General features: G+C 34.1%; 1 protein-coding gene across 4 annotated transcripts in view; it reads left to right on the forward strand.

The window, feature by feature from the left end:
- LOC114324457 (uncharacterized) overlaps nucleotides 1-12,615 on the forward strand; it is a 558,952-nt gene that overhangs the window by 89,709 nt on the left and 456,628 nt on the right. For all 4 annotated transcript variants that reach the window (XM_028272313.2, XM_028272315.2, XM_028272314.2 and 1 more), the window contains exon 2: nucleotides 11,699-11,931. In XM_028272313.2, the coding sequence (XP_028128114.1) occupies nucleotides 11,719-11,931 (213 nt within the window). In that variant the 5' untranslated portion in view covers nucleotides 11,699-11,718. The remainder of the gene's footprint in view (nucleotides 1-11,698; nucleotides 11,932-12,615) is intronic.

Below are 12,615 nucleotides of genomic sequence, written 5' to 3' on the forward strand. Positions count from 1 at the left end.
GAAGATTTAAACCCGTTCTGAATAATTTCTTCATTTATCTGATTGAGTGCCTTTTCAAAAACATAGCCAAAATGATATTTCTGAAGTTTCTTGCCATCATTGTCCATTCTCCACTTTTGAACTTCATTTTTATATATCACTTTTAAGGGCCTAAACACTGCTATATCCATAGGTTGTAGCAGATGGGTTGAGTTAGGATACAAAGCTATCAGTTCTATTCCATTTTCTTTGCAAAAGTTGGACACATGCAACGTTAGATGAGAAACATGCCCATCAACAAAAAATACAATAGGTTTTTTAATATTTTCTCTAATGAGCCACGGATTAAATATATTGGTCATATATTCATAAAATGTACTAGAACACATCCATCCATTATCGGAAGTTCCCAGAGCCCAATCTTTTGGAATACTTTGTGATATAGCTGATGGAATTCTTTCATATGCTAACACAATCATTGGAGGGGCGATTTTTCCTGCAGCATTAGCTGTTACCAATACTGTTATATTTTCCTTGTCATCTCCAGCAGAGCGATAAATATTTTTATCACCTTTCTTAGCCAAAACCTTTCCCGCTTTAGGTGATAAATAAAGTGCACTCTCATCGGCATTAAAAACACGATTGGGTTCTTTTGTTATATCAAACAAATCTGTTGACTTTAAGTATTCCTCAATTTCACTGAACCACTGTCTCAAATTGTATTCACTTACATTTTCCCGACTGGGAGTTAAATTCTGTGACACTCTTTGGGATATTTCTGGATGTCTTCTCAAAAACAAGCGAAACCATTTGTCAGTGGGACGGCTATGAATAAACGATTTCTCTCTTTCTGTAGAATTCATTATTTTCTGAACTGTATCCAAAAGCTCAACTTTTGAAACAGGAAAATGTCTTTCTGCTAGATGTAAAATCCATTTTACTAAGACCGATTCCTCTTCTTTGGTTAAAATTGTAGAAGGGCCCATAGAACAAACTAATGGTGACTTTCCATCCCTCTTATGCCTCAAAGTACTACGAGGAACTCCATGAATTTTTGCTGCTGTAGCTGCTGGGATTCCCTTCTTCACATCCTCTAGGGCTTTGGCCAATTGCTCTTTCGAATAATTCCTTTTAGGTGCCATTTCTGGAATGAACAAAATACTTGTAATACCAAATATTAATGTAACCGATGATTGCCACTTAGAACCAGTGATTGCCACCACTGGCAATAATTGGTAAAAGTAAAGTTTTTGCAATAAAAAAAATAGTGGCAACACCGTAATTTTAAATAGTAAATTTACACATTATAAAGCATTAAAAATAACCCAAACCAATAATGGCCACTTGTGGCAATGACTGGTATTCATAAAATATTTTGCGACCAGTCATTGCCAGGTACATTTCTTTGGAAATATGTACCCTTAACTGAATTTAAACAGCAAACAAATGTATTTTAGAGTATTTAAGAGGAGCACATGTGTAAATAAGTTTCTAAAACAATCATTTACAGAAGTGAATAATAAAAAGAAAAATGTACTTACCTTAATTTTTTCATAAGAAATCACAAAAATCAGGAAGAAATTTTACACAACACTACTCTAAGGGGTATACAACAAAAATGGCTGAAGCTTGGGTATTGTACCACAGTACACAGTTGCCAAACTTAATAAGGTATTAGTACTTGCAAAAAATGTAATTTGATTTCAAGTCATTTTCTTATTTTCTTAGAATTTAAGGATCAGTGGCAATAATTGGTAGAGTGGCAAGGACTGGTTGTTTACCTTACTAGACTTTCTTTGAAAATTATTGATAGCATACTTGTTGCAATGATGCAGAATTTCAAAAGTATTTGAAATTTTCTTGTGTCAAATGATACAGAAATTTTAATAAACTAATGACATTTGATTTTTTGTGGATGACGAACTGATGGAAATACTAAATTCACTTTTTCAATATAGCAAAGCCGTATAATGAACAATATCTTTTACGAACAAACTGGAGCTGTTAGATTTTGGAATCACTTAACAGACGACATCATCATTCTCTTTGCCTTATCCCTATGCGGGGTCGGCTTCCCTAATTGCATTTCTCCACACAATTCTATCTTGAGTCATATCAATGTTAATCCCCTTTACTAACATGACCTGCCTTATCGTCTCCCCCCAGGTCTTCTTTGGTCTTCCTCCCTACTCCTTCCAGGAATCTGCACTTCAGCTATTCTTTGTATTGAGTGATTAACGTCTCGACGTTAAACATGACCAAACCATCTTAACCTATGCTCTCTCAATTTGGCATCAATTGGTGCCACACCTAGACTTCCCCTGATATACTCATTTCTAATTTTATCCTTCTTTGTCCCTCCACTCATCCATCTAAGCATTCTCATTTCCGCCACATGCATTCGTTGTTCCTCTTTCTTTTTCACTGCCCAACATTAAGTTCCGTACATCATAGCCGGTCTTATGGCTGTTTTATAGAATTTTTCCTTCAGCTTCATTGGAATTTGTCTGTCACACAACACACCACTTGCTTCTTTCCACTTCATCCATCCATCCCTAATTCTACTGCATGCATCTCCATCTATTTCTCCATTACTCTGTAATGCCGATCCTAGGTGCTTAAAGCTATTGCTTTTCACAATCATTTCACCATCCAAAGATATCATTTTATTTGTAGTGACTCCATCTTTAAATGAACATTCCAATTACTCTGTTTTTGTCCTACTAAGTTTTAAACCTTTTTCCTCCAGAGCTTGTCTCCACTGTTCCAGTTTGTGTTCTAAGTCTCTTTCACTATTTCCTATTAACACTACATCATCAGCATACATTAGGCACCACGGAATGCTAACCTGTAGTTTCGCTGTTATCTGGTCCAAAATTAATGAGAATAAATAAGGACTAATCACCGAGCCTTGGTGCAATCCTACTTTCACCTGAAATTTATCAGTCTGTCCCACACCTGTCCTAAAACTAGTCGTTACTCCCTCATACATATCTCTCACAATCTTGACATATTCGCCAGGGACTCCTTTCTTATTGAGTACCTACCACAGAATCTCTCGAGGAACTTTATCATATGCTTTCTCAAGATCAATGAATACCATATGAGCGTTGGTCTCTTTATTCCTGTATTTTTCCATCAGTTGCCTTACAATGAAAATTGCACTTGTTGTTGATCTGCCCTGTGTAAGGCCAATTTATTATCGGATATTTCGATTTCTTCACGTATCCGTCTATCAATTACTCTCTCCAATATTTTCATGGTGTGGCCATATTTCCCATATTTTCAAGTAGTTTATGTGGTTTCCCATATTTTCAAGTAGTTTTATAGCCCTGTAGTTTGTACATTGTTGTATGTCTCCCTTTTTTTTTTGGTAGACAGGTACTAATATACTGCTTCTCCATTCGTCTGGCATTTGTCCAACTTCCATAATTCTATTAAATAGACCTGCTTGCCAACTTATTCCTGTCCCTCTCAATGCTCTCCATACTTCCCCAGGAATGTCATCTGGTCCGACTGCTTTTCCTTTCTTTATTTTTTGAAGCGCTTGAGCCACTTCCTCGTTTGTTATTCTAGTATCCATTGCTGTTACTGTCTCCGTTAACTCCACAGGCTGTCTGTCAAATTCTTCATTTAACATAGTCATGAAGATAAAAAGAGGTGTGTGATAGGAATGTATACTGTCTCCATTATTATTCAATATAGATATGTATAATATATGTATTTACATATTCAGAGAACATTATGAACCTGGCTCTAACTGATATAGATCAGGGAATACTTTTAAATGGAGAACGACTCAGCAACATAAGATACGCCGATGGCACTGTCATTTTTGCTGACAATCTGAAAGGGCTGCAGACGCTTGTCTTCAGGGTAGCAGAAGTAAGTAGCAGGTTTGATTTTATCATCAAAAGAGCAAAGTACAAAAACCGATTTTACAATGGGTGCTTTAAATGAACAATGGGAACACTTGTCGGAAATTAAGATAAGGATTGAGAACGCAAGATCAGCTTTCGTCAAAATGAAAAATCTGTAGCAGTTACAATATAAAATTGGAAGTAAAAGTTTGTTTAATAAAATGCTACGTATTCTCCGTTATTCTATATAGAGTGGAGTCACGGACCTTAACTGAAGCATCGCTAAAGAGACTTAAAGCATTTGAAATGAAATGTGTGTGCGGCGAAAAAAGAGCTTTTACCTTTACCTATGTAAATGCCAGTCACCAAAATCTATAAATTACTTCAATAATGTTGTTCTTGTTAGCATATCTTACCAGAGCTGCGCGCCATATATTTATACTGGTTTAAAGAGTCTCACCCCTTTTCAAGATCATAACCATGAGCATAATGATATTTATTCGATTATTATAAATACAGAATTATTTTAGGTGGTAATAAGCAGATTCTCTTATGAGAACACTATGGAGGCCTCGTTTCTCATTATCGAGGTATACTTGGGAAGAATCAAATACTATTGACTGTAATACATCCAACTCCCACAGAAATCTGGAAGCACGTTGCCACTAGCGCCACTGTCGGCTTGCGGTGAAACTACGTTGTGACAAAAATTTGACGTAAACATTCAAATTTAATTTTATAAATTTTTGAATAACGAGCTAATTTTGCAAAATTAAATTAAAATAAAACTAGTTCAAACACTTACACAAAAACAATAATAAAGCAATTTTATAAATGTAAGGTTAGATTGCTCTGCTTATCACCGCGGACCACTAGATGGCGCTATTTTTTTACTTCCTCAAATGTAATGGGAAATGTCAAGAGTTGTATGTATTACAGTCAATGGTATTTGGAGGAATTGATATACTTGGGTATTAGTAGGGTTTGGTTTTAATGAGTTTTGTTTATAGTAATGTTTAAAGCATCCTCCATTGTCGACTATACTTGTGTGAGAATTTTTCCTTTTATGCCGATACCAAGGTTGTCAGCGCAAACAAAAATCTTAGTTTGGGGGTGCATTGACTAATCGTTGGTCTTAATATTAAATAAGGACGGCGCCCAAACGCTTCCTGGAGGTAGGCCATTTTTTTGAGTTTTCCATCTGCTCTAATTTACATTTAGCACAATGCCCAAGAGAACAGGCTAACGTAGCACACATCGTCATCACTTACGTTCGTAATAATAGCATACGAAGACACTATCTACTTTGTAATCAAGAATATCACATTGGAATTATTCTTTCGTTGTTTGAGTCCTCTTCTGTGAACAAAATGTAAACTGTACAGTTTAGTATAGAATGATTTGTACATGATTGTTTTAGACATAAATATATTATTGCATGTAATATCTGCCAATATTGTTTAACTTCAGGAACGTAATCCAATAAACTGAAAATGTTTATTATTGGTGGTATTCCGCAATTCCGTTCGTGTGGCATTGTTGGAATATCCGCAGGGCAGAGGTTGATTGCACCGATCTCTTGCTTGCAGATATCGATGCAGCGTGACACAATCGAATGGAGTATCCCCAATTTTACGATTTCAGTTTTATTTAGAACGGACGTCGAAATCAAATTTAAAGTGTACTAAAATTTAATTTTTGGCCTCGTTTTAGAGAACGTTTCGATATTTTTTTATATAGGTTAATGGTTGTTTGGTAATTTTAAACGGACATGATCATCTAAAGCAGGGGTGGGCAAAGTGCGGCCCGCGGGCCGCATGCGGCCCTTTAGACATTTTTTTGCGGCCCGAGGAGAAAAAGTAAATTATTTTCATTTCAATTTTTTTTTAATTATTATTGCTAATATTGATAATTAAATATAGATAGATAATGCAGCTATTATTATAGATAATGCAGCTATTAATATTATCACTTTCGCAGCGGGTGATTTTTCCGCAAATTTTCAACATAACGCGGGCAATCATTTGGGTTTTTGGCACAGAGATGTATCGGCTCCCTCAACGAAATTCATGAAATTTCAACAAATGAAAATGATATTTTCGAAGTAGTCAGGAACTGTCCGAACGTGCGGAACTGTGTGTAATCCATCATCAGATATTGTGCAAAAATGTTTTGCAAGTGGACAACGTCATTTCAAATATAACTAATATTGTTAACTGTATTAGTTCAATAGGATTAAATCATCGTGAATTCAAAGCATTTTTGGAAGAGTTAGAGACAGAACATACTGATGTCTTATACCACAATCAACAACCATATTCGATAATTAAGTTTAGAAAAGGTTCTTAAAAGATGCTGTGAATTAGGGGAGGAAATTATTTAGAAATTAATCACTGCTACTTTGCTAAATTTATTAGTGTTGATCGAAAAATGAAACTTTTGTAATGAAATTCAAACTATTCATTGATCATATAAAAAAGAAAGAATTAGTCCAATTATTTCCCAATAATTTTGTTTGGTCCGGATCTGGATTATTCTGTGATTAGAAGTCGGGTGGTTTTGATTTTAAATGAGAGATATCTATGTCAAATATCAAAAAATATACAAGGTGGTTCTAAAGTTATGCTTCCAGAGAGACATGGGCAAAATCAATAAAACACCCTGTAACTCAGTTATAAAAATTATTGACGCAATAAATGTAGTATATCTAGAACCGCCTTAGTGACCTCTATTCACAATTTAAGTATTCCCGTTTCTCAATTAAACACCCTGTATATTTGCGGCAAATACCGTGCTTAAATAATTGCGAATGTGGTATAGGAGGGTAGGGATATGGTTTGAAAATTTTGAAATTTTCGATTTTTTTTATTATTTTGTATGAAATACATCATTTCAAAAATATTCTCTGAAAATTTCAGTTTGACCGTAGGAAAACTACCAGAACGCATATCCCTACCCTCGACTCGCTTTGCAGCAGCTTGTTGAGCGTAGTGAGAAACGTTCAACAGCTGCTCCATTTTCTTTTGTAAATTGCTCTGCGATTTAAAAACATATTCCGATGTGCATCACTCTACGATTTGACAGAGAGAAGAAATTGAAAATAAAAGTTGTCAAAACTAAACGTGTTTTTCTCAAAACTGCTCAACTGATTTTTATAGGCGGTGGACATTGTAACTCAAAGGCTACTTGACAGATCCACCTGAAATTTTTCATATAACTTCTTTTCGTGACGTAACAATAACAAATGTGATATCAAAAACGCAAAAATCGTCAAAACTAAAAAAAAACTCGACCCCCCAAAGTTAAAAATTCGAAAACATTACGGCCCTTGGTAGTACACCAAAAACCTTTTGCGGCTCTTATTAAAAAATGTTTGCCCACCCCTGATCTAAAGGGTGAATCGGTAATTCCTGTACCCAATATTAGCCCGATCAGGGAACACAAAATTTTACGAAAACCTCCAAAATATAAAGAAAGGATGAAAATTTGGAAATAGTTAGTTGAAATTGTCTATTATTATATAAGAAAATGTTTACAATTCTACATCCCCTCCATTTTACAAAAATTGGGAGATACGAGGTGAAAAATATTTTCTCGGGAGTGAAAAAATTTACGTTCAAAGTATGCCCGGAATTGGATAAAATGACTAATTCTAAGCAACTTTTGTTCTATAGAGTTTTTTCACTAATCAATACTTTTCGAGTTATTTGCGAGTGATTATGTTCATTTTTAACAAAATAAAACATGTTTATGGACGGTTTTTCGCAGATAACTCAAAATGTAAGTACTCTAGCGAAAAAAATATTCTTAGTAAAAATATAACTTATAAAAAATTGGAAAAAAAATGGTGTACGCGTGAGGACTGCAGACCCAGTACAAGCAGAGTTGTAGTTAATAAAAAGTAGGTTCTTCTTCGTCAAATTCGTCAGATTCTTCTTCGTCAGATCGAATATTTCAATGTGAAATAACCAAAAAAGAGAGCACTTTTTGGGGAAAATTCATTACAACTTTTTTAAAGTGTTTAAAAAGGGTTTATTTTTGTTTTTTTTTTTAAATCTACCATTAAAAATAAGTGAGTTACGCTCAAAATATTGTTGGTCCCTTTTATTTTTTGGTACAAAAATCGCGAAAATCACCCCCTAATTAGCTTCCCAAATAAAATTAATCGTTACCGCTTCACAAGTTACTTTACTTATGTATTGTTTATATTATCAATAAGTTTCATTGTTTCAAAGTGCTCAGTTTTGAAAAAAATTGGGCTTAAAATAAAACTTTTTTTTTTCATTTTGAAAAAAAAAATGGAATTGTTCGTGGAATTACCTTAAAAATTATTAGTAATACCAAAAATCTTAAAGAGTAATAAAATGTACGTTTTGCTTTTCTGAATATTTTTCCTTTTTTGTTTTCTTGTTACACAAAAATTGGTTATGCTATGGCTGTTCAAAATTTGCCTAAACTCGTGATTAGTTACTCGTTTAGCCATTTTAACTACAGCTTTTTCAAAAATAAGCTCTTTAAACCCATGAAACTTACAGATCATATAAATAATACATAAGCAAAGTAACTTGTGAAGTCATAATGATAAAATTTATTTGTGATGCTAATTAGGGGTGATTTTCGCGATTTTTTTACCAAAAAATAAAATTGACCAACAATATTTTGAGCTTAACTTACTTACTTTTAATGTAACAAGCTTTTTTTAAACAAAAATAAACCTTTTTTTAAACACTTTAAATAAGTTGAAATGAATTTTCCTCGAAAAGTGCTCCGTTTTTTGGTTTTTTCACATTGAAATATTCGATTTGGAATTTGATGAAGAAGAACCTACTTTTCATTAGCTACAATTCTGCTTCTGCTGTGTCTACAGACCTCAAGCATACACCATTTTTTTCAGTTTTTTATATGGTATATATTTGCTACGAATATTTTTTCGCTGAAATACTTACTTTTTGAGTTATCTCCGAAAAACCGTCCAAAATAATGTTTTTTCTGTTAAAAATGAACATGTTCACTTGCAAATAACTCGAAAAGTATTGACTTAGGGAAATATAAATCAAAAGTTGCTTAGAATTAGTCATTGTATCAAATTCCGGACTTACTTTGAATGTATATTTTTCACCTTCGAGAGGGGGGTATTCCCCTCCATTGTTGAAAAATGGAGGGGATGTAGAATTGTACACTTTTTCTTATATAATAATAGACAATTTCAACTACCTATTCCCAAATGTTCATCCTTCCTTTATTTTTTTTTGGGGTCAGATTGTTCTTTGATTGGGCTATATTATAGCGTCCAGGTTGATATTTTCGTTTGATTTTGATTTAATTCTATTCTAATTCATTACTTAAAATCATTTATAAGATTTAAGTAATTCGCGTGTAAAGTAAAAAAAGTAAATAGACGTGAAGATAGCCACTATGGTATTAAATATTTAAATTTAAATATAATTTAAATAAAGCTTACTGCCGATAGTGTCAAAGATCCTAGAAAAACTGATACTCTCAAGAATTCAACCACTCCTATCAGATCGAGAACTAATCCCTGCACACCAGTTTGGATTCAGATCCCAACACGCAACCATAGAACAGGTTCATCGGATATGCAGAACTGTTAATCAATCATTGGAAGACAAAATGTACTGCACTGCCGCTTTTCTAGACATCTCGCAAGCATTCGATAAAGTCTGGCACACAGGCCTTCTATACAAATTAAAAAATATGCTTCCTCTCACTCACTTCCTAATTTTAAAATCCTACCTCCATAACCGTTACTTTTTTGTACAACATAGAGATGAGTGCACGTCTCTATTTCCAGTTGGATCTGGAGTTCCACAGGGCAGTGTTCTGGGGCCAGTGTTATACCTATTGTACACAGCAGACTTACCAACAAACTTTCAAACCACTACAGCTACATATGCAGACGACACAGCAGTGATGTCAGTACATCAGGACCCACGGATAGCTTCTCAACTTCTGCAAACCAGCCTCAACAAAATGCAAACTTGGTTAAAACGGTGGCGTTTTCAAACAAATGAAACAAAGTCGGTTCATATTACCTTCACAAACCGTAAAGGTCACTGCCCGCCTGTATATATCAACAACCACCAACTAAAACAGCAAGCAACAGTCAAATACCTTGGAATGCATCTAGACCAAAGATTAAACTGGAGAACACACATTTTTATGAAGCGTAAACAACTTGGTCTCAAATTACACAATCTTTACTGGCTGATTGGTCACAAATCATCACTTTCGATGAAAAATAAAGTACTTGTCTACAAAGCAATTTTGAAGCCAATATGGACTTACGGGATCCAACTTTGGGGTACTGCATCAAACTCCAATATCGAAATCTTGGAGAGGTTCCAGTCGAAGGTTCTTCGAATAATCACAAATGCCCCATGGTATGTTGCAAATATTATTATTAGACGCGATCTAGAAATTTCAACAGTAAAAGAAGAAATTACCAACTTTGCACAGAAATACGAAGACAGACTGGCACAACATCCAAATGTACTAGCCAGAAACCTGATGAGCCAACCAGACAGACGGAGACTTAGACGAAATACACCTAGTGATTTACCATCGCGATTTTAGTTATATGTGCCGTAATTCCCAGAGACAAACAATTTTATATCTATGTAAAATATTTGTAAAGAAAATGATTATTGAATCATTTTCTCCAAGTCACCTACACTAGTGGTCACAAAATTTACTTATTGTAACTTGTTTTACAGATTGTAAATAAATTAGGACGTTAAATAAAAAAAAAAAAAAAAAAAATATAATTTTATTTAATTATAATAAATTTTATTTGATTTTAGATATTTTATTTAATTTTACCTAATTTTATATAGTTTTATATAGGTTTATCTAATTTAATTTTATTTAATTTTGTTTTATTTTATTTAGTCCTTTTATTTAATTTAATTAATTTGATATAATTGGATTTAATCTAATTTAACTTGCTTTAATTTGATTTAATTTGATTTAATTTGATCTAATTTGATTTCATTTGGATTAATTTGATTTAATTTGACTTAATTTAATTTGATTTAATTCGATTTGATTTGATTTAACTTGATTTAATTTAATTTGATTTAATTTGATTTAATTTGATTGAATTGAATTTAATTTGATTTAATCAACACCTATAGAGTTGAAACCACTCCGAACCCAGTCAATAATGTCAAATTCGGGATCTATACATGGGAGCTGAAGCAAAACAACTGGGTAAGAAATAAAACAAACGTCAAAGACGCAGGACAACATACAGCCAGGCTAAAATGGAGCTTCGCAAGTCATAACGCCAGACAAAGGGACAATAGGTGGAACACCACGATACAACAATGAGGAAGATAGGAGGAACACACTGGAAACAGAAAGCACTAAACAGAAGCGAATGGAGGAAACTAGGGGAAGCCTATGTTCAAAATTGGACGAATTAAAGGGCAAAAGCAGAAGATATGGGAGCTCACATGTCTGGTTTTCTCTGACCAACCCAATTTCATGTCCTTACGAGTACTTATTATACGATGCTGTCTGCTCAATATCCCTTCCATCAACAGCAAAATTACGAGTTAGAACCATATTATGTTAATCTTCAGCCTGACCTCCAAAGAAGCGTACTTAATATAATTTTTTAAAACATTATTATTGCATCATCCATATGATTGGATATAAATAAGGCCAATGTTATTAATGATTGGCTTAGTGCAATTCATAAACTTTTTAAATAAAGATAGTATTGGATTTCAAATAGTTGTAATATCAACTTCTGAATATACCTAACTAAAATAGTATTGATCCCTCCATTAAGGATAGACTTCGTTTTGTACTTCAACTTGTCTTTATTGTTTCAGTAACGGCGGCGTAAGGTCTTATGGCAAGGCCTACGGAATACGACGATCCACCTTCTGGCGACAATCTCGACACCATGTGGAGCATGGATGCCGCCGGGGTGGACTGCGATTGTCCAGGTCCGCCCCCCGAATTTCTGTTGCCGCCACCACCACGACCGCCCATTCTTCAACCGGCAGATCCCATGTACTGCTCGGAGGATCCTTTACCAATAGAAACCTGTGACGCTCTACCGGTAAGTCCCTTTTATGTCCCAAAATCACGATGCCAATAAATAGCAATAAAATTTAGTTAAAAACTAGCGGAACCACTATGTTATCTACATTATAAAATAACAGCAAAAATATTCCAAGAAGTAAAAAATACATAAATTTACTACTTTTGTAGAGTCCTTGTGCAACGGACAAAATAGGGTAGGTACTCTAAAAATAAATCATTTATAATCTCACTATAATTCTCCTCTTATCGCTTTAGACATTACTCTATAATATGTACAAATATTTTTCCACCTACCTCTACCGAAAGTATACTTTTCCGCACCTGATTGTAGGGAGCAAAGTTGTACTTTTCCTCACTAGGGAGGAAAGTAAAAGTGACGTCATGGTATTTCATTCATGAAATATAACTTATTGACGCCCTGTACAATATCTACTTTCTATTACGTAAGTATTTATACATTTTAACGTTTATTTATAAAACACCCTGTATTTTGCAGAATGGTAAAAAACAGTAATATACTTAATACTTAAAAAACGACCATGTTTAACAAGTAGATCAAGCATATGGCAAACCCAAATAGTTGTTTTCATACCATAGTAGGGCAGGTAATAGCTATTTGTATAACAAGGGAGGAAAGTGCTACTTTTCCTCCCTTGAATGATTACTGCCCTCCGCTACGCGTTGGGCAGTAAACTTCATT

The sequence above is a fragment of the Diabrotica virgifera genome, chromosome 6, assembly GCF_917563875.1.
Source record: "Diabrotica virgifera virgifera chromosome 6, PGI_DIABVI_V3a".
NCBI lineage: Eukaryota > Metazoa > Arthropoda > Insecta > Coleoptera > Chrysomelidae > Diabrotica > Diabrotica virgifera.